We start from the raw sequence: 23,303 nt of genomic DNA, 5'->3' as shown, positions 1-23,303 counted from the left end.
AAAGACCTTGAGGTGCTGGAGCGAGTCCAGAGAAGGGCAGCGAAGGTGGTGAAAGGTCTGGAGCACAAGTGTGATGAGGAGCGGCTGAGGGATCTGGGGGTGTTTAGTGTGGAGAAAAGGAGGCTGAGGGGAGACCTTCTCGCTCTCTACAACTGCCTGAAAGGAGGGTGTAGCGAGGGGGGGTCAGTCTCTTCTCCCAGGTAACAAGCGATGGGACAAGAGGAAACAGCCTCAAGTTGTGCCAGGGGAGGCTTAGATTGGAGATCAGGGACAATGTCTTCCCCGAAAGGGTTGTCAAGCACTGGCACAGGCTGCCCAGGGCAGTGGTGGAGTCCCCATCCCTGGAGGGATTTAAAAGCCATGTAGATGTGGTGCTGAGGGACATGTGGGTTAGTGGTGGGCTTGGTAGTGCTGGGTTAACGGTTGGACTTGATGATCTTAAAGGTCCTTTCCAACCAAAACGATTCTATGATTCTATTCTGTGATTCTGTAATACAACCACAGTGTAGCTTATCTGAGAAGGAAACAGGTTATGAAGCTGTGCAGCCAAAGCTTCTTGTGCCTTGGTCTTCTGGTGGAGTGCTAAGAGGCTGGAAGTGCTGGTTATTTTGGTGCCTATGGCTCTTCAGCAGCTTACTTTTCCTAGTACTTGATTCAAAGTGTCCTGGGAAATAGTGATTCCAAGTGAGCTGGCTGGACAATGATAGTCCTTCTCACTTACAAGGCTTTCAAGGTTTGCTTTCTTCTCGTTCAGAAAAGCCCCAGCACTTTTGAATAACGCCAGCTTTCTCCTCTGGATACAACATTCCTTTACAATGAGCAAACAGGATGTGGTTAGGTTGGAGGGAAAACACTAGCTCCTTCCTCCCCTGCCTGTCCCCCTTGCAGCCCCCCAAAAGGGGGTGAGGTTGAAATAACTCAAACTTCAGTAAATATTTAAACCTTGTTCTTGTGCACTCCTCATACTTCAATGATATCAAGCAATAACTTGTGACTTTTTCAGGTCCTTATCTTATGTGGATTGGGCTATTTAGGTCTATCCTCATATAGAGTGTCCTATCCATGGGCTTAAGCCTGAAATTCATAATTTTCTAAACTGCCCTATTTTTTAGTAGTGTTGCGTGAGGCACAGTTGTTCCCTAGATGTGATGGATGACTCTGCTATCACACCAGTGACTGTTACAGTCACAGAAATTACATCAGTTCTTTATCTGTATAATAGTGAATAATTGAGTTTCAGCTGCATTCTGCCAAGTCTGCTCTACAGTCATCTCCCTGCAGCCCTTCTGCTTACTGTCCTTGAAAATAAGAAGTGAAGGAAAAAGCCATGTCAGGTTTGTTCCCTGACAGATTGGGTGGATGCAGTTGGGCAGGAAGTATCCCAGAATCAATCAGGTTGGAAGAGACCTCTGGGATCATCGAGTCCAACCGTTGCCCTGACACCACCATGTCAACTAGACCATGGCACTAAGTGCCATGTCCAGTCTTCTCTTAAACACCTCCAGAGATGGTGACTGCACCATCAAAGGTATTGCAAGTAACGGCGATGTGAAAATATAGTGTATCAGCTTCATTTATTCGGTGGACTAAATTTCTGATCTTCAGTTAACTACTGGATAATTAAGTGTTCTTAAAACATGAATGTCACAGAATCACAGAATCACAGAATGTTAGGGATTGGAAGGGACCTCGAAAGATCATCTTGTCCAATCCCCCTGCCGGAGCAGGATTACCTAGATCATGTCACACAGGAACGCGTCCAGGCGGGTTTTGAATGTCTCCAGAGAAGGAGACTCCACAACCTCTCTGGGCAGCCTGTTCCAGTGTTCGGTCACCCTCACCGTAAAGAAGATTGTCCTCATATTTATGTGAACCTCCTGTGTTCCAGCTTGCACATGGAGCACATGGATGTCCCTGCTGTTACTTTAGCTTGCAGAGCTACAAATATTAGCGGTCCTTGAACTTTTGCATCACTTTGAAAGTTAAGGTTATCTAACACAATTCCAAACTAGAGTTGGAATTTTACTTTCGTTTCCCAAATGGGATGTAATGTGCTATTTAAATTGTGCCACACTTCAGCCTGTGGAAAACAGTTAGATGTGATGTGTAAAAATCATTATTGTACTGACTTCTTCCCTAAAGAGATTTCTGAAGTAGAGATTAAACTTTGAGACTTTAATATAATTTGGGATATGGCAGAAGCCTGAACAGAGAAGAGAATAAAAGATCTAAAACATATGGTCTAATACCAAAGTAGAAGCAGGTGAAAGCAGTTAAAAATGAAGCAATTTCTTAAGCTTAAAAATAGTTTGTATTAAAGACAGGCGGTTATAGACAATAAAAATTGGCCACCAATATATTGGTACATGTGTGATTTTTTTTTCTGGATACAGAGGAGTTCATAAATCACAGAACACAACAGTAAATGTATTTGGACTTGAATTCATAAGAGATACTTGAAGTCTGAAATAAATGTATGGAACAGGGATTCTTTCAGCTTTTCCTAACAGTTACCATCTGACTGAACCAAGAGTCCTGCGGTGATTTACTGCATGTTCATCAAACGCTGAACTTACTATATAAAATACCTAAAGATTAGCTGAGGATATAAAATCAAACGAGGTCTTAATGGCTGATAAGTACTTGTCTAAGGTCAGCTGAAAAAGGTAAGACAGTGAAGAGAAGTTCTTAGTGGTTAGTAGAATATTTAGCACAGTTTATTTATGAGTTGTAGAAAGGGTGGTCTAATGCTTGAAACTGAAATTAGACTAATCACATTTTTAGCTTTGAAACAGACCTCTGGTTTTCCAGAATCAATATGTGTGGGCAATATAAGCAATCTTTAAAAGACCTTTTTTCTGTAGTCAGTTTTCTGATTTTTAAATACATGAGTATTAGTGAGCAGTTTTGGTTGGAGACACTGTAGTGGTGAGCTTCCTGCCCATGCTGTCTTATCGAAACCAGTGGTTTAGTCCATGTATTCAAAGGTCAGTAAGAGATGGGTTAAAACCCTTTCTTTTATTGAGAATAATGAATACTTCTTATAAGGGAGAAACCCACCAGACCTTATTGATCTGAACTGTAGGTATCTCACAGAATCAATCAGGTTGGAAGAGCCCTCTGGGATCATCGAGTCCAACCATTGCCCTGACACCACAATGTCAACTAGACCAGGGCACTAAGTGCCATGTCCAGGCTTTTCTTAAACCCCTCCAGAGATGGTGACTCCACCACCTCCCTGGGCAGCCCCTTCCAATGGCTAATGACCCTTGCTGAGAAGAAATGCTTCCTAATGTCCAACCTGAACCTTCCCTGGCAAAGCTTGAGGCTGTGTCCTCTTGTCCTGTCGCTAGTTGCCTGGGAGAAGAGGCCGACTCCCACTCCACTACAACCTCCCTTCAGGTAGTTGTAGACTGCAATAAGGTCACCTCTGAGCCTCCTCTTCTCCAGGCTAAACACCCCCAGCTCCCTCAGCCGTTCCTCATAGGTCAGACCCTCCATGTCACCTTAAACTGTGAATATAAAAAAGAAAAATCCTTATAAGAGGCTTTTCTCTACCATCTACCACTGAAATTTCTCAGACTTCCTTTCAGCAGCACATAAGCATAGTCTCCTTCATTATGCCTTGAATCATAGAAAATAAGGCTGAAGACAACACTGGGAAGTAATTTAGACAGTCTTCCTACCCCAAGGAGGGATGAAGTTTATTTAGAGGGAAGTGTTACCACAGCTGGTCTGAACTTGCCTTAGAGACGATACATTAGACTTCTTTGTGCCTGTAGCTTTATGATTACAAGATGATCTGCTTGTATCTGGATGAGCAGGTAGTTTCAGCCACACGGCTGGTGGTCTCAGGGGGCACGCTGCAGCTTGTGGATCAGATTGCTGCAGAGATGTCATAGAGTCAGAGTCTACTGCCTGCAGAAATGTCTTCAGGCCCCTGGACAGGTGCAGCTGGCAAAGGCGTTCACTGAAACTCTGTCTGCTCGTCCTATACTGCTCCCAGACCACAAATGTTTTTAGCTATATTCAAGACTACATCTTGAACTGAAAATTGAAATCTGCCTTGGTTTAACTCTGATATTTCTGTTTAGCTGTTTGTGTCTTAATGATTCAGCTGGAATGGAAATGGTGGCAACCAGCCACCATTAGTTTTCCATATTGACTGGAAATGCATATATTGGGTTTCTCTTTTTAATAAAAGACTTTTAAGCCAGAGTTGACAATTTAGTACCCTGTCTACATTCTTTGTAACCTTAAAACATGATTTACTGTAGTAAGATTATACTTTGCTTTTCCATTTTAGAGGTACGCGTGTTTGTTACATCTGAGATGTGTTCTACTTGACCAAATCCTGTGTTAGAGAAAATATCATTAGAGTGAAGACTAACTCCAAAGTTACAGCTCCCTAAGAGACCTGTTGATGGTGTATTTGGGTACCTGTAAGCTTGATGCCCACCAGAATGGTATTTCCTATGCAAATGTTCAAACTGACTATTTATTTTAAAACTTAGCATTTGTGAAGTGTTGCAAGATCCTTGAAGAACTCAAAACTTAATTCCCATTGTTGATGGTAGGGTGCTGGTTCTGTCGTTTCAGCTTGGGGAAGAGGTAGACTTTCAGCCCTGTTTTTTATTTAAAAGGCTGACTTGGGGTTACTTTTCCCCATCAGAGTAACTGTGAACAAAGCATGTAACCTCTGCCTCACTTTTTCCTTTTCACAGCTCTTTTGGGAGGGTTTAATGAGGGTTAGTACTCCAGAAACTTTCACATAGAGTCTACAGTGTAAAATAACACCAATGTTGCCACTTCACTGAACCACTCCTTTTAGCTGGGATTTCTTCCTTTTCCACCCCTGTTTGCCTGGGCAGTTTACAAGGAAATCAGAGATTCTTCCTCTTATGCTTGCACTAATCTGTATCCACTTGAGTACACGCTTTGATTTGTCGATCTCACTTGAGTTTCTTACAAGTAGATGTATTTGGTTATGTAGATCAACAGTTCTCTAAGCCTTGACCTGCTCGTACTTGTTTGCTTACTCATTGCCTATCAGCAAAACCTCCTTATGTGTAAATAGACTAAAAATCACTTGCCCTATGTACTTCAAAACCCCCTTCTTTGCTCTTAGAACTGCTTATAGTTAGTGACATCCAGCTGTGTTAAACACAGGATTTCAGTGCTAAGAATAGTATCTGATTTGAACATTAGGTGCCTTCGATGGAAGAGGAGAGTTTCTTGCCTAGCTGTTAATAGTGTGCTCCCTTCCAACTTCCATGCCAGTTTTTCTTGGACCACATTTAAGCTGAGGAGTTCTTTATCCAGCTGAAGTCTGCTTAGGAAGTGTGGCAGTAACTAACAGAGGATAGGTTGAAATAAGGCAGTTGATGTTGACTTGTTGGAATTAAGATTGCAGGTAGAGAAGAGATGCTTATTCTTGGGAACCCTCCAGGCAGGAGAGATGGGAGAGAGGTAAGGTGGGGGCAGATGAGTTGCCATCTCTATTTTAAGCTCTGCTAAAATTAAATTATTCAGAGATGATTAGAAGTGCCTTGTAACTACTTCTATGATTTTTTTAATTTTTTTTTTTTTTTTTTTTTTTACTGTCACTCCTGAGAGATGCCAATCAAAACCTCTCCTTGTGAGACTGGGAAGACTTGGGTCTTGAACATACTAACGTTCAAGAGGACACAGCCTCAACCTTTGCCAGGGGAGGTTCAGGTTGGACATTAGGAAGAATTTCTTTTCAGAAAGTGTTATCAGACATTGGAATGGGCTGCCCAGGGAGGTGGTGGAGTCACCATCTCTGGAGGTGTTTAAGAAAAGACTGGACATGGCACTTAGTGCCATGATCTAGTTGCCATGGTGGTGTCAGGGCAATGGTTGGACTCGATGATCCCCGAGGTCTCTTCCAACCTGATTGATTCTGTGATTCTGTGACTCTGTAATGTTAGAGGAAGCCTTGTGTGTCCTTTGAGGCTGTAAGCATGATGTTATTCTGGTTCACTGTGAAAGAAACTGTTCTGTCCTTGTGGTATCACAAGTAGAAGAACACAACTGTTGTCCAAAGTAACATGCCATAAAAGGGGAGGTGAGCTACGTGTCTACAAACGCCGTGCATGTGTATTTTTTGTGGTTTATTATGGATTTGCCTCTGTTCCTGTGGTGTGGTACAGTTGGGTAACACTGGTCATCTGATATGTATCCCAATGAGTCCTATAAAACAGAACACATGACTCAAAGAAATTAATAAAAACTTTGCATTTGTCACAGGCCTTCGGGATTAAATAAGCAATACATAAAATTTGCAAAAACAAACAAGCTTTTAAGACTGAGAATCCTCTTTTTGTTCTCTTAGATCTTAAAGGTACATATTGACCATCTCGTTAAGGTGAGTGTGCTGTACAGTTTGGATCACTTTTATACAGTGCTCTCCACTTTCTGAATTCAGAGTGGGACTTGTTTAATTTCAGCATCTTTGGCACAGTTGTCATAGATCCTAAAACTGCCTTTCCACGTGCCTGCTAGCTTGTTATTCCCTTTATCACTACTAGTCCTCGTGCTTTTTCCCAGCACAGGCTCTTATCATGGCTGACATGTCAGATGTCTTAAGTGAAGCAAGAATAGCCTTAAGTAGCCTCAAGCTTCACCAGGGGAGGTTCAGGTTGGACATTAGGAAGCATTTCTTCTCAGCAAGGGTCATTAGCCATTGGAAGGGGCTGCCCAGGGAGGTGGTGGAGTCACCATCTCTGGAGGGGTTTAAGAAAAGCCTGGACATGGCACTTAGTGCCATGGTCTAGTTGACAGGGTGGTGTCAGGGCAACGGTTGGACTCGATGATCCCAGAGGTCTCTTCCAACCTGGTTGATTCTGTGAGTACAGTGGAAACAAGAGGTGCCGAAACAACTCCAAGTGAGGTTAACCTGTTATAAGTTACTAAGTGTTGCGATTTTTTTCCTGCATCAAGTTGATGTTCTCTGAACTAAGATGTTCTTTGTGAGTCACTGTTAAAATTATAACTGCTCTGTGCCAGCTGAGCAGTGTGCTCTTTATATATACAGGAATAAAATATCTACTATAAACTCAGGGTGTATTAGGGCTGTGTTTTAAGAAGTCTACACATTGTTGAAAACTAATATTCCATAGTCATAAGATAAATAGCAATGTATTTTTACAAGGGCACGCTTTGAACCTCACAGAGCAGGAGGTGTTTTGTTCATAATTACTGCCTGCTAGTATGGTAGGTGTAAGGTTTCCTTACAGAGTGTAAGTGAACTGCTGTGAGGAGGACCAGAGCTCAGCTTCTGAGTGTACTCAGAACAAGTTTCATACTACTTGGTAACTTCTTGGTACTCTGTAGTCTACAATTACCTGAAGGGAGGTTGTAGTGAAGTGGGAGTCGGCCTCTTCCCCAAGGCAACTAGTGATAGGACAAGAGGACACAGCCTCAAGCTTGGCCAGGGGAGGTTCAGGTTGGACATTAGGAAGCATTTGTTCTCAGCAAGGGTCATTAGCCATTGGAAGGGGCTGCCCAGGGAGGTGGTGGAGTCACCATCTCTGGAGGTGTTTAAGAAAAGACTGGCCATGGCACTTAGTGCCATGGTCTAGTTGCCATGGTGGTGTCAGGGCAATGGTTGGACTCGATGATCCCAGAGGTCTCTTCCAACCTGATTGATTCTGTGATTCTCTCAGATGATCTCTTCTGGTGATTACACAACAGACACTTGTGGCTTGGGTTTTTTTTCTTTCCACTAAACATATCACATTTATTCCTTTGAATTTGTCACCTTAGAGTAAGTATCTCTGGTCTGCTTTAAAGGAGTTTAATGATTTTTTTTTTCCAAACGTATCAGCAAGAATGGAAACAAGGAAGGTAGATGTTGGAGGAGAATGGGCAGGCGGATGCCATTTTGCATTTTATTGAGTGCTTTGCGATGATAAAAACACTAAAATAGTAGTTTTGAAATGTATTTTTTGAACAAGTATAACTGAAACCTTACACAGCAGACTTGACTTTTTGCAGCATGCCAAAGTGAGAGATTTAGCTTACAGTCGTGCTTTTCTGAGGAGCAGGCAAGAGGAATTGCACATAGGGAGCCAGCAAAGTTGCATTCAATTATACTCAATGAACTACTACATAAAATGTCGTCGTTCCTCTTCCTTGAGTTTATTGCTTGTGACCAGGCTTAACGGGCAAGCAAGATAACACAAAGAAAGAGACATAAAAGTTGGGAATATTTTCCTCTGAGTCATAAATGTGCATACACAAAGACATCCACTGACATTTTTCATGACTTTCATGTAAATGATTACGTTATGAAAGCTGACACGAGGGTGTATGTAGTTTAGAGTCTTTCAAGATTAATTAGTGGAAGTTAAGAGGACAGAAATGTGAATATCAGCAAAGAAGCAGTACCAAGGTGATAAACAGAAAAGATTAATCTTTACCCCTTGAAAGAAACTGTGTGTGGGAGATGGTAGCGAGCACTGTAAAACGGGTTTTACCCTCTTTTCTGTACTGCGTATATCAAAGAGTTCTGTGTCTAATAATAGAATAAATGTTTCCCATTACTAGTGACTTAATGAAATACTATCTTCTAGTGAAACATGGCTTGTGTTCCTGATGGTTCTTTTATTGTCAAGCTTGAGTGAGTTTTAATACTGTTAATTGTAAAGGTATCCTTTAAATCTAAATCCTGCTCTGTTTGGGTAGTTTAATTGTAGATATTGAAATGAATTCCTTTTGATTTGTATTTTACACTTAGGATAATGTGTCGTGGAATTTTTGTAGCATGTGTTCACTTAGGTTTTTTTTTTTCTTGCATGGGGAACTAGTTGGATTTATAGATCTATTAAGCAAGGTGAGCTAGATATATACTATTCACAGTGATTTTTATATTCCTCAACTTGAAGTGACCTAGCGAGTTTGAAAGTAGCATAAAACTTGAAGCTGACATCTTAATATTTGATCTGCTGTGATCATGACCTGTTAACCTTCAGCTTTAATGGCGCTATATAATTCTCCTTAAAAGTTGCAAATGTCCTCTGCTGTGGGGCTGATTGATGATAAAATGCACTTTGGGTAATCACCCTTCCAGAATGTGTTGTTTCTGGTAGATACCGATCTCTCCTGTATTTGTTATCTCATATTTGAGAGAGACTTTGGTTTCTGATGTAATGTGGGTTTTGTATAGATAATATGCTCAGCATCTTGATTAGGAGGTACAGAACATAAGGTTCTTGAAAAGGCAAAAGCTCGTTTCATGGTGTAGTTCCCATAAACGTAGATTTTTAGATTGTACTAAGATTACTGTATTGACGGTGACGACCCCATAACCTCTGGTGGGAAGGAAGAGTCAAAAGACAATCCTAAGAAACGGAGCGTAAAAATATTAAAACTGTTTGAGAACTGCTTCACTTGAGCAAAGATTCCTAGAACATAACGCATAAAATTATATTTTTTAATGTACTGTCAAACAGTTTCAATACTTTAGAGACTCAGGTTTTGGTTCTCTGATCTAAGCCATGTACTTTCTTATAAGCCACTTGCTACATCTAGATATTTAAAATTGTGAAAAATGCTTTATGTATTAAGTAGGAGAAATAAACATATATATGTTTATTTATATATAATATATATTATATTTATTTGCACGGGCTGCAGTGACCTATGATGCTGTAACTGACTTGAGCCTTTGGTGCATGTGTGAAGCTTGTTGAAAGGAAAGGAATCACTTGTACCCTCTAAGTGTTCTTCTGGTGCATTGGGGAATGAACCTGCAAATGTCTTCTGTGGGTGAAGAGATTTGTGCACTTTCAATCACAAAATAACAGTTTAATCAAAAGAGAACACCTTTCTTAAAAGATTATTTCTGATTCGAAATGAGGTAACCAAATGTGAATGGCTGAATACAAAGGGATAACGTGGGATCTGGTATTCTGTACACTGCTTAAAATATGCTTAAAATATGCTTCACTTAGTGGAATGTTGCAGCACTGGGAGAGTCATAAAGCATCTTTACAAAACCTAAAATACGTTAGAAAGTGTAATTCATTAGCTGAATTCTGACGTCAGTTTTTAAAAGGCTGATTGACTGGAGTTGCAGAGGGTTCCTAAGTCCATCCTGTGGAAGGGGTTCCTGGGAGAAGTCAGCAAGGGAGGCTTTTTAAGTCTTTACCTTTTCAGAATAGGAGTCAGTGGCTTTTTGAAGTTTACTGAAGCATCTGAATAATTTTACCTTAAATGCCTATTTTTTTTCCTTTTTGTCTTTCCCATCAGATTTCCTTTATATCCAAAAGGAGGGGAGAAGCTTCAGTTTGAATACGGAGTATATCTTCTCAACAAAAATATAGCACAGGTTGGTACACTGAGGTTTTTTTCTATTATTATTTATATCTACTGTCTGCCTCGTGTCGGTATGGCATGAGTCTACATCTACTGTCCTGTGATGCTGTTCTCTATGGTGAACATTTGTGATCTAGTGGAGGTGTTCTTCAGATCTTGTCTTCATTTACTTTACAGCTTTGTGCTTCAGATTTTCTGTGGTGCTTCGAGAAGGGCTTGCCAGCTAATAATGAATCTTTTCCTTTTCAAATAGTAAATGCTTTAAGTCTATACACACTGTTTTGAAAATTGTAAATGTTTTCTGCTATTTTTATTCTATCATACTTGGAGATCCATTCAAGTCATTCTCATTGCCGTGTATTTAATTTTACTGTATTATTGCTTTAACTAGTACTATACCTCCGTACTTATGATAAGAAAATACAACAAGCTGGAAAATCTTAAATCTTGCAAATGCATGACTTCAGAGGATTCTTTTTTTTAAAAAATATAATCATCCTTCCTTACTCTTAATGTATTTTAAAAATAATCCTTTGGCAAACACATGAGAGTTTGCAAGTTTACAGACTTGTATTTGAGGTGGTAGTAATACCTGCTGCTAACACATTTGGTATGGAATTCAGAACATGTTCCAAAAGCTGGTCTGAAAGGGACCTGGGGAGGCCTTTTAGACTGTTAACTAGTCCTAGGGCAGGGTCAGCTGCTCTTATGCCATCCCTGCTAGATGTTTGTGTGACTTTCCCCGAAGGAAAGCCTGTGATCTAAGTACCACTTAGTTCCAATGCTTGACTGTCTTGGCCATTAAACTCTTCTCTGACATCTAATTCAAATCTGTCTTGCTTCTGTTTAATCACATAATCACTTATTATAATAATATACTTGTTTAAGTCTCTTCCCCTTTGCAAACCTTTATGCATTGAAAGTCAACCTCTCCTTTTTAAAGTGTTATCTCATGAGTCACATCTCTTAATTTCTGAGCATTCTTGTTGTCTCCTATTTTCCATCTGAATCCACATCTTTCTTGAAGGGCAGTGCCCAAAGCTGGATACAGTGTGCAACAGTTGCCTTCAAAACATTGAGTAGGGTGGGAGAAATGCTTCACGGGTCTTGTCATTTTTTTTTCACTTCCTTATGTTCGGGTAGGTTTGTGTTCTTAACAGCCTAACACGGTGAATTTTGTGATTCAGCACAACCAGCAATCCCAAGTCTCTTCTGCACAGCAACAAAGTAATCCATTCTGAATTTGTGCAGGTGACTCATTCATATTTTACATGTGTGCTCTGAATGTACCTTAAGCACTCCTTTTTCTTCTTATTCATGTCTCTGATTTGGTGACATAGCTCTAGAAGATGGGGAAAGGTAGGTTGAGAACTTGGCTTTTTGCTGCATCGCAGCCTACTCTTTATCCTGCTCACCTAATTAAAATACTGAATAGAACTGGGGTAAAGCCTAGACCCAGGTGGAGCCCCGCTTCACTAACACTTCCATTTACAGCAGTGACCCATTGTTTAACTACACCCAAAGAGTACTTACTTGATCTGCATTCATTCATACTTCATCAATATCCCATTTCCCCAGCATGCTTGTGAGCATATTATACCATAAAGTGCCAAGAGATTTATTTAAATTCCAACAGAAATGTGACATTTCAGTTTCTAACCTGTTTGTAAGGCTTGAAATTAGATTGGTCTGACAGTTTTATTCTTGAAAAATCTGATTTTTTTTTATGCTTAATTTCTAGTTGCTTGGGTTGTTTTTCCAGTTCTGTCTTTCACCACTTTTTCCCCTTTTGCTATCCCAAATTGAAGTAAAGCTTCTGGGTGTTTTTGTGTTGTTTGTTTTTTTAAGTTTGGATTGCATTTACAATTTTCCAGACTTCTGGTATCTTGCCCATGCTTAGTGTATTTTGGAAGATAACCTCCAATGGCTCTGAAATTGCTTAAAGGCTAAAATATCTTCAGATTAAGTTAATGAAGTCCTGCTAATCTTGGAAATTCACTTAATCGAGCTGTTAATGTAACTTAGACTGCGACTCTTTGTTGCTGGTATTAATGATGGCAGCCTGCTGTTCACACTTGACTTTCATAGGGAGGACTAGTGAGAAAAAGGGATTAAATACTCTTTTCTGCAAATGCTTTGATAGTTTTCTCTCTCCATTACTATCAAATCAATGCTTTCCGTAATCTGTACTTATGTAAATACATTAGTTCATTCCGTAACTTGTGAGTCGTGATGCTGCTTGCTTTGCTTTTCAGCCTTTCATGGTTTTGTTCCTATTCTGGAGTTTGCTGTTCAGTTATGGGATACAAACGCCCTGTGCTTCTTCCTTGACTGAAATTATGAACTCTTCGAGTCCAGAGGAGGGCAACCAAGCTGGTGAAGGGTCTGGAGGGTCTGACCTATGAGGAACGGCTGAGGAAGCTGGGGTTGTTTAGCCTGGAGAAGAAGAGGCTCAGAGGTGACCTTAGTGCAGTCTACAACTACCTGAAGGGAGGTTGTAGTGGAGTGGGAGTCGGCCTCTTCTCCCAGGCAACTAGCGATAGGACAAGAGGACACAGCCTCAAGCTTTGCCAGGGGAGGTTCAGGTTGGACATTAGGAAGCATTTCTTCTCAGCAAGGGTCATTAGCCATTGGAAGGGGCTGCCCAGGGAGGTGGTGGAGTCACCATGTCTGGAGGTGTTTAAGAAAAGACTGGCCATGGCACTTAGTGCCCTGGTCTAGTTGCCATGGTGGTGTCAGGGCAATGGTTGGACTCGATGATCCCAGAGGCCTCTTCCAACCTGATTGATTCTGTGATTCATTGAGCCCAAGTTAGTAGTCTTTCCAGTTCTTGTAGTCTGGGTTAGTTGGCACTTGTGCTTGTAGTATTTTTGTATAGGAACTGTCAGCACTTCACTTGTTTTCATGTTTTTAACTTGTCATCTCTGAGTTGGTGCCGCTGTTGGACCTACCGAAATCTCTCGTTCTGATTTTGTTCTTGTCCTATTTCTAAAGGACTATGAACAGTTGAACACATGGTCACTTGCCGATGTTGCCTTCCAAGTCCTTGCAGTTCATTTCTGAAATTGCTGGCGTGTGTTTAAGCTCATAAAAGTAAATGAAGACTTTAAGTATGTATATGTATAAAAAAGTTTCCAAATTTAAATGGGGTCACTGGTTCTGGTACAAGCTAGAGTAGTCAGTGGCCAAACTTTGAAGTGGTTTGTACAACACCAGTGGTTCATATGTTAATGCTTGAGATTGTGTGCTGTTGGATATAAAAACATAATAAAAGTAAATCGGAATTTTTTGGGGTCTTCTACTACTTATTTAATCAGGAAAGTGTTACTGAAGTCCATATAAACTGTTGTAGTCACCTTTGTTTTGATATCCTTGGTCAAATATTGCAGCTTTTTATAGTTCTGCCCAGGGGAAATTCCATTGTGAAAGCAGAACAGGTAGATAGCAAGCAGAAACACATCACAAAAGTTCTGTACTCAGGGGGTGACTTGATCTAACAACCTGAGATTGTTTGAATCCTTTGTGTGTTCCTTTGGAGTCTGGAACTGTTGAATTTAAGTAGCTTTTAGAAGATCTTAATGTTGTTTCAAGAAAAAAAGCTTCCAGATATGCTTAGTTCATGTGAATGCATCAAAATAATTAAGTTTGGATGGAGAGTGAGTAGCTGCCTCCTCCTTATCTCTAGACCATCACAACTTGTGTGGAAATCCTTTTAAGGCTCAAAGGTGTTGGCTTTAATTCAGAGAACCAGGCGGGCAAATTATTCCATTGTGAATAAATGTGGATCAGTTGCTTAATTCCCTCTGGCTGCTGTGGGAAGATCGGAGGGGTCTGGGAGGAGCAGTGCTGACTCTACTGGGGCATTAAGAGAAGAGCTTGGGTCTCCATCAGCTACTTGAATCATTCATGCAAGTCTTGATCACTGTGGGTGAGAAACGAAGAGCCTAGAAAAACTTGTATCAACTTAAAGAAATACTTGAAAGGATTTGTATAAACTTCCCTGGTTTCACAGATTTTTATATATTCTTTTTTTTCTTTTTTTTCTTTTAACAATTACCTGGAGTTCTGGTAGCAAGGAGAAACGTGAGTGGGGAAGAAGAGAAACAGGGTTGATATTAAGTAAAATTACTGAAATAAAAACTCTTCTAGAGATAAAGTGGTACTGTTTTGTAAAACAGCAGGATAATAACAATGAAAACCACATCTTGCACTCAGGAGAATTCAGCTGGAATTAGAAGCAGCTCAGTGCTAGCTTGGTAGAGCATTTATTTGGAGAAACTTGCTTTGCTGTTACATTCCGAAGTCAAAACAATGTGTCTTAATTCTGAGAGTTCATAATAGCTTCCATCTGTACGTGAGCACAAATTGTTTCAATCCCCATATTTTCTATCTGTAAAATTGAATCCCTCACGAAGTTCACAGAGTAGCTTTTTAAGTTGGGTAATGTTAGGTAAGACCATAAATTTCCAGTTAAGATTTCAGCTCTTTGACTCTAACGAACATACAAACGTGTTATTTTTTTCAAAGGGAAATTAGTGACTTATGTCTAATAATATCAAGAAAAAAAATCACTGTCGTTCCAGAGCGTTGTCAAAGGTGAAGCACAATACGGTTGCTAAAAATGGGAGTGAATTGCTTGGGTCTCAAAAAGCATTAGGCACTGGGAGATCATTCAGTAGGTAGCTGGCCCCACAAACTCTGCAGCTGCTAAGTTGTAGATGTATATGGAGCATCTGAGGAAGATGAGGCTTTAGTAGGAGAATGACATGAACTCTTGCATTGATTTTCACAGTAGAGGACTTGAGATTACACCGTGAAAATCTCCTGTTATAGTGGATGAGTATTAGGAACTCACTGAAGTGTTGTGAGGTGTTTTTGTGGGTGATAAACACACAGCATGGGCAAGGTGGCATCTCTTGGAGAGTTCTCATCACTCTGAACGTATAATGCATGTGGTATGCTAGGGCATAGACACGGACCTTGCTAAGCTGAGCTCTCACAAGTCCCTCACCAGTGGTCTTGGTGCTCCAAGTTTTTTTCCTCTCAGTTCTGTAAAAATTTTTTTTTAACCTTAGGATGCAGGTGGTGAGAGTGTGGTGGCTTTGAGTTGCAGATCTCAGGCCTGTAGAAAGAAACTTTATTGCTGCTTTACTGTCTGTTTTGCTACCTTTTTCCTCCATTGCCAGAGCCTTGATTGCTTGGGCCTGACTTCCTTCTAAGTTCTTCATTACATATGAAAAGATTATCTTATTAACCATGATTTTAGTGACCATCCTGCTTGAGATGAGTCCTTAATGAGCACACATGCTGTCACTCCTGGAGAATAGCTGCCCCCAAGTCGTATACCAGATGATATTACATGGTTTCATTCCTGAATTGGTCATTATTTCTAACCCGTGTGTATATGATGTATAGCCATTGAAGAGAGCGTGACCGTCTTGTTCTTGAAACTTCCAATTCCATTAGGTATTCAAGGGGTTGTCTCTTGCACGATACTTGACAGGCACTGTTCCTCGTCCAGTTGCAAGATTGCTTGAAGAGGAAATAATGCATTATAGCTGTAGAACTAGTTTCTTCTGGTCCTTGTCAGAAGGGGATTTATTGCAACTATTTTCTTGCATGGGACAATCAACTTATTTGCAACCCTGATATCAAATGATGTTTGGTATTTCAGTCGGCCACCGAAGGGGGTGGAAGTTAATTTGTCTCTTGATCTTCTGGATTTCTTATTCTGAGTCTCAGCCCAGCTTCGCCATAGAACCATAGGCCAGAACTGTGATCACTGCGAGAGTGATCATAGTTTAGTCTTCTGGTCTTGTTGCTTTTAGTCTTGTTGCTACTGTGACCTTGGTTGCTCCCTCCCTCTGGCTTCGGTGGACATGGCCTCAGAAATGGTGGTGTGCTGTGCTTATCTAAATTACTGGCTCTTGAAAGGAGACTTGCAAAACCAGGTATCAAATAATTTGGACTGTTCTACAACTCTTTGGTTTCTTAGAGATAAGCTAAGAAGTGAAGATGTTGAGGTGTTGGAGCGAGTCCAGAGAAGGGTGACCAAGCTGGGGAAGGGTCTGGAGGGTCTGACCTATGAGGAACGGCTGAGGGAGCTGGGGTTGTTTAGCCTGGAGAAGAGGAGGCTCAGAGGTGACCTTATTGCAGTCTACAACTACCTGAAGGGAGGTTGTAGTGGAGTGAGAGTCGGCCTCTTCTCCCGGGCAACTAGTGATAGGACAAGAGGACACAGCCTCAAGCTTGGCCAGGGGAGGTTCAGGTTGGACATTAGGAAGCATTTCTTCTCAGGAAGGGTCATTAGCCATTGGAAGGGGCTGCCCAGGGAGGTGGTGGAGTCACCATCTCTGGAGGTGTTTAAGAAAAGCCTGGCCATGGCACTTAGTGCCATGGTCTAGTTGCCATGGTGGTGTCAGGGCAATGGTTGGACTTGATGATCCCAGAGGTCCCTTCCAACCTGGTTGATTCTGTGATTCTGTTGGATGGGGCTTTGAGCAACCTGGTCTAGTGGAAGGTGTCCCTGCCCGTGATAGGGGGGTTGGAACTAGATGATCTTTAAGGTCCCTTCCAACCCAACCCATTCTGTGATTCTATGAATGTGTCTAGTCTTACCCCAGTTCATTGCTGGTGTTTGTCAGGGAGACTCTGCAGTCGGTGGCAGTCAGAGCATACCTCGTCAGACATCACTTCCAGGTTTTGTGAAATCTTTTTAATTTGTCACACTGCATGAATTAAGGGGATTTTTTTGTGTTCATGTTGAATGCGTGCTCACAATTGCCTTGCAAGGCAAGGCTTCACTTCTGATTCAGCCTTGATTTGTTTTGTCAGACAACTGTTGAGTGATGTTAGTCTGATATTCCTGTTCACATTGGCAGGATTTGCTCAGCCCTGGCCAAAGAATAGTTCTGCTTTCATCTGACAGTCATTAGCAACAGATGAACTTTGCTGTTTGACACGAGAAAAATCACTCAAACAAGCTTTTGTCAGCTCCCCCAAGGATGTTTGTTTTCACATCAGTGCACTAGAGATCCAAGCAGGGAACTTTGTGTCTAGCCATCCTTTCATGTGTCCAGAGTCGCTGTGTCCACATGGTGGCAGACAACATTTACGTGCTTTATGAAACCTGCTAGAGACGTTGATCAGCCAACGCTGCTGTCATGGGAATGGCACTTTTTGTTTCAGTTATTTGTCTAATCATGAGGTAAGTAACATTCACAGAAGCACAGAAGAAAAGCAAAATACTTCTGGATGTATTTTAGTTGCAGTCAAACTGATATCTTTCTAATAGCTGCATGGAATAAAAGTTGAATGGTTATGTACTAGTGCCGTAAGTAAGAAAATGAACTGAAATTCAGCTCTTAAACATGAAATGGGGCAAGATGTCCAGTTCCTGGCTCTATTAGACTATCTAACATGTGAGAAAATCAACTTTATAATAGAAACTATTAAACTTTTCCATGGGAAGTTGAATGGCAGAAATGTTAGGACTAGAAATTTGTTTTGGCAATAAACACTACGGAGCAGAAGTGTCTTTAAGAGTTCTGTGGGTATCGGTGTAGATGCAGTGGTTATGACCCTTTGAGCGTACGATGCTGTGACTTACACACTACATCTTTTATGAGGCCCCTAAACTAAGATCATAAAATGTACAGTTCAGAAAGAATGCACTGTCTGAATTTGTGGCCAATTTAACTGCGTAGGGAAAAGTGTTCTTGAAAGAGCACAGGTTGAAGCCAGAGCCGAGTCCTCATCTTGTAAAGTGCCAAGCATTCATTTTAATGTTAAGAGGAAGGGACTGCACCTGAAAAACCACAAAGTACCTTCTACAGCTCCATAGAGCCAAGAGCTTTTAGGAGATGTTTCATTCCTGAAAGTCTCCTAGGGCAGCAATGGGCTGATACCTAGCCAGATCATTTAGAATTGGGGAATTTACATATGTTTTTTGCAAACTTGTTGGAAGGCTTTCTCTTTTTTTCCTTTCCTATCACCCATGCCAAGATAAAATAGGTTGAAATGAGACTGGATTAGCTGTAACAACAATCACCTTTTCATTCAGATGAAAGCCTGCCTATCCTTGCCCGTAGGCAATCTGTACTGATCAGCAAAGGCCAATGTTAACTTGCGGAGGAGCAGATCTTGGCTCTCCAGCCTGTACTGATCACCGCACCTGCAGCCTGAGCCCAGGCAGCGCTGGAGGCTGTGCTTCTTGCTCTGGTTGCAGAAGAGTCCAGAGTAGACAGGGTGGGTTGAATCACATAGAATCACAGAATCAATCAGGTTGGAAGAGCCCTCTGGGATCATCGAGTTCAACCATTGCCCTGACACCACCATGTCAACTAGACCATGGTACTAAGTGCCATGTCCAGTCTTTTCTTAAACACCTCCAGAGATGGTGACTCTACCACCTCCCTGGGCAGCCCATTCCAATGTCTAATAACCCTTTCTGTAAAGAAATTCTTCCTAATGTCCAACCTGAACCTCCCCTGGCGAAGCTGGAGGCTCTGTCCTCTTGTCCTATCACTAGTTGCCCAGGAGAAGAGGCCGACTCCCACTTCACTACAACCTCCCTTGAGGTAGTTGTAGACTGCAATAAGGTCACCTCTGAGCCTCCTCTTCTCCAGGCTAAACACCCCCAGCTCCCTCAGCCGTTCCTCATAGGTCAGACCCTCCAGACCCTTCACCAGCTTGGTCGCCCTCCTCTGGACTCGCTCCCAACACCTCAACATCTTTGTTGAAGTGCGGGGCCCAGAACTGGACACAGGATTCAAGGTGCGGCCTCACCAGTGCCGAGTACAGAGGGACGATCACTTCCCCAGACCGGCTGGCTACACTATTCCTAATAGAGGCCAGGATGCCATTGGCCTTCTTGGCCACCTGGGCACACTGCTGGCTCATGTTTAGCCAGCTGTCGATCAGCACCCCCAGGTCTCTTTCCACTGGGCTGCTTTCTAACCACTCTCCCCCCAGCCTGTAGCGCTGCAGGGGGTTGTTGTGGACGAAGTGTAAGACCCGGCACTTGTTCTTGTTGAACCTCATGTTCATGTTCATGAACAACGTGGTTGGGTGGAATAGGCGGGGTGGCACCAGCGGCCGTGCCTAGATCACTTCTCCCAAATAACTTTGGGGACCACCCCCTGCCAGCATGCTCAGTGTGTTAGATCACTTGTGTACGATGTAGCTGTCATCATCGCGGTGCGTTAACTCTTCAGCCCACTCAGGGTTTTTTTAAAAAAAAGAGTATGCGTTTAAAATAGAACCAAAATTTAGTAATCAAAAGGAAAATGGATTCCTGATCTAGTTAAGCTGACATAAACACGGGTGATTTGCCAAGCTAAACTGCTTCGTGGTGTATATATAAGCACTACATTTTGAAACTGAAAGAGATAGGAAAGTGGGAAGTCTGTTATCAAGCCATGGCACAACGTGTTAGTGTAGGAAAAAGATGTAGTGTGTAATTTGTTCCTAATGAGTAAGATGTGTGCTCTGGGGACAAAGCTGGGCCTTCAGAAATAAAGTGTTAACACCTGTGAAATTTAAGGACCTCAGTTGTGAGCCTGTCTCTTCCTTCAGGAGCTTTCACACTTTCTGCCATGTTCCCATCTCTTAATGGGGAAAAAAAACCATGCTATAATGCAGAGCGTTTCCTGAAGCCTCTCTTGCTTTAATGCGTAAAAAATACTCTTTATCTGTCATTAGCAAGCAAGTGACAAGCTGTGACTTCTTTTTTTTTTTGCTAAGCTTCTCTTATTTTCATTTCTCCATCCACTCACATCTTTTGTTCTTCTGTTGTATAGTTTAATATGTATGTTTTGGGCTCCCTGAGGCAGGATTTTTCTCGTACTCCTGTGCATAGGATTTGGCACATCAGGGCACAAATTCTACTTTGAAAGATTTGGGTATCACAGCTGCTTAATCATTCATAAATGCTGTTCAGGCTTATTATATACTGTGGTTGAAGTTTAGAGCAAGTTAGAGCAAAAGGAATAAAAGTGTCTGATATATATTGGCTCATTTACTTTTTGATCAGTCCAGAATGCTTGGAAATCCAGAGCTTAATAGTATTTTGTTTTTAAAGAGACTTGAAATACTGAAGGGGCTATTGTAGCTTTCTTTTCTGACCTTGTGCGTAATTCCTGTGTATATTTCTCAAGTTAATATTGTGTAAATATAAAAGAACAAACTCTGGTTCAATTTAGCCAATGTAAGTTGCTAGTTGCTTTCAGGAATATATGTTGGTTTAATGCTCCCTGACCTCAGCTTTTAAGTTTCAAATATGCTCCATCGTATGAGAAATCATAGAATCACAGAATGGTTTGGGTTGGAAGGGACCTTAAAGATCATCTAGTTCCAACCCCCCTGCCACAGGCAGGGACACCTTCCACTAGACCAGGTTGCTCCAAGCCCCATCCAACCTGGCCTTGAACACTGCCAGGGAGGGGGCAGCCACAGCTTCTCTGGGCAACCTGGGCCAGTGTCTCACCACCCTCACAGGCAAGAATTTCTTCCTAATATCCCATCTCAATCTCCCCTCTTTCAGTTTAAAACCGTTCCCCCTCATCCTATCACTCCATGCCCTTGTGAAAAGTCCCTCTCACGCTTTCCTGTAGGCCCTTCAGATACTGGAAGTACCTGGAAATTATTTCCGTTATTGGGGTGTCTTAGTGCTATTTGTTGTTTGCTGAATGATGATGTTATTCTAATAGGAAGCAGCACAGGTTAAACTATTGTTTCTTTACTCCTTGAATGAGAGGTTTTCTCATTTGATTCAAAATCTAGTCTTTTTTGGACTAGAAAGACTAGAAGACGAGGGGGAACGGTTTTAAACTGAAAGAGAGGAGATTGAGATGAGATATTAGGAGGAAATTCTTTCCTGTGAGGGTGGTGAGACACTGGCCCAGGTTGCCCAGAGAAGCTGTGGCTGCCCCCTCCCTGGCAGTGTTCAAGGCCAGGTTGGATGGGGCTTGGAGCAACCTGGTCTGGAGGAAGGTGTCCCTGCCTGTGTCAGGGGGGTTGGAACTAGATGATCTTTAAGGTCCCTTCCAACCCAAACCATTCTGTGATTCTATGACAATCTCTTTTGCCCACTAAAAGCATAATGGATACTTGGGAAGCAGTTCAGCTTAGGTGAAACATGGGGCTGGGAGCTGAGAATCCCCGAATTCTTCCTATGTTTAGGCCCTGTGGCGTGGACTGAATCACTTGCTCTTTGAGTAATGCTTTCTTGAAGCAGGAGCCTTTTCACTTGAAAGAAGAGGTTTCATAAATCTGGACGAATACTTCAGAAAAACTGCCAGAAGCTCAATTTTACCCCTTTTGAAACAAGGGCTTTCCCAACATAGCACAAAAGAACAAATAGCTGAAAGACTTTGTGTTTGCAATACCTTATGGAGTGGGTTGTTCGTGCATGCTGAAATAATTCTGCAGGTTCCTTTCCTGCAACATCTTAAGGTACAAGGTAAAGCTGAACTGATGCCAAATGGGAAAATTGCCTGGTTTTGGAGTGGATTTATTGAAATATGAAGTTAATGAATGTAGGAGGATTAATTAGGACCATATGCAAATTTCCAAAAACTTATTTGGAAACTTTATTATTTTCCTCTGAACTGTCATTGAGCGATCATAGAATAGTTCAGGTTGGAAGGGACCTTTAACGGTCATCTAGTCCAACCCCCCTGCAGTGAGCAGGGACATCTGCAACTAGATCAGGTTGCTCACAGCCCCATCCAACCTGACCTTGGATGTTTCCAGGGATGGGGCATCTACCATCTCTTTGGGCAACCTGTGCCAGTGTCTCACCACCCTCTGCATAAAAAATTTCTTCCTTATATCTAGTCTGAAACTTCATCACTAGCAGAGAGAAGTTCACAGGCTTGAGTGTGGATGTTCATCTGCCACCCGAGCTGATGGAATAGCGCCGGTATGGCCGTGTAGCCTTTCAGCCTGGCTGATGAGTTTGTGCTCTGTGCCATATTCACTCTGATTTCCAACCAGGACAAGGTGGGTGAATTCTCTGTACCTACCTGTGTACTCCTGAGACTATTGCCTTTTTGGTGTCTGTAGGTAAAAACAAGCTTCAGGTGTTCTCGTGCAGTGCAAAATTACGCTTGGGGAGCTGAATACATAAAGAAAACGTCATGTTTAAGATGTAGGTACAAAACGTTACTTGTCTTTCTCCTTCTGGCTTTTGCACATCTGACCTTTTGTTCTCTGCCTGATGTAATGATTTTTAATACCAAAGCTCAGGATGAATGAGGTCATAGGAAGTAAGTGTGCCCATGTCTTATAATCCAATAAACATCACTTTGTGATACCGAGGTGTTTTCAGAAGTTCTGACCTGAACCTGGAAAGGTTGTGCTGTATAGCTTCATCTCCTCAAGCTCTAATGCAGCAAGACTACAGCCGAACAGTAAACATGGTTTTAGTTATTTGAGTGCTTCACTGGGGAAAGGGGGAAGCTTTTCTGAGGCCAGTAACTGCTCTGTCTTCTAAATTGCTTTTTTTACTGTTCTTTCTGTAAAATGGTCGTGGTATATGAGAGGCACCTTTATGGGCAAGGGGGCCCGTATATGTTATTTTTATAACGAGCCCACTAACCACCACATTTTATGGAATAGTTCACTTATGTAAGTGGCTGTTTCCCCGAGCTTGTCTTTGACAATGGTTTCCCATCTCCTTACTGGGACACCAGGCTCGAACCATGAAAGCTGATGTTTGAGACCTCTCCGGAGGGATATTGTGTTTACTCTCAGGAAGGGCTTCATGAATATGAGCGAGAGAATCCTGGAGGAAACGTGGCTTTTGGCTCATCTACGTGTTTAGTTCTACAGTGTGTTCTGCATGTACTCAAACACGTACTCCTGTTTCCTTATTTTCTTGTGGTCTATCTCCAATAAACACCACTGCTGTGAAACCAAAATCCAGTATTAAATATTGCCTATTATCACATTTCAGTTTT

At 41.8% G+C, this 23,303-nt stretch overlaps 1 protein-coding gene across 2 annotated transcripts in view; it reads left to right on the top strand.

Annotated features, from left to right (window-relative positions):
- UVRAG (UV radiation resistance associated) overlaps nucleotides 1-23,303 on the top strand; it is a 115,609-nt gene that overhangs the window by 67,357 nt on the left and 24,949 nt on the right. For both annotated transcript variants that reach the window (XM_068395242.1, XM_068395243.1), the window contains one exon: nucleotides 10,276-10,354. In XM_068395242.1, coding sequence (XP_068251343.1) covers nucleotides 10,276-10,354 — 79 coding nt within the window. The remainder of the gene's footprint in view (nucleotides 1-10,275; nucleotides 10,355-23,303) is intronic.

This window comes from Nyctibius grandis, chromosome 2 (genome assembly GCF_013368605.1).
Source record: "Nyctibius grandis isolate bNycGra1 chromosome 2, bNycGra1.pri, whole genome shotgun sequence".
In the NCBI taxonomy this organism is placed as follows: domain Eukaryota; kingdom Metazoa; phylum Chordata; class Aves; order Nyctibiiformes; family Nyctibiidae; genus Nyctibius; species Nyctibius grandis.
Note: the sequence above shows the minus strand (reverse complement) of the source record. Positions and strands in the feature narration are given on the sequence as shown.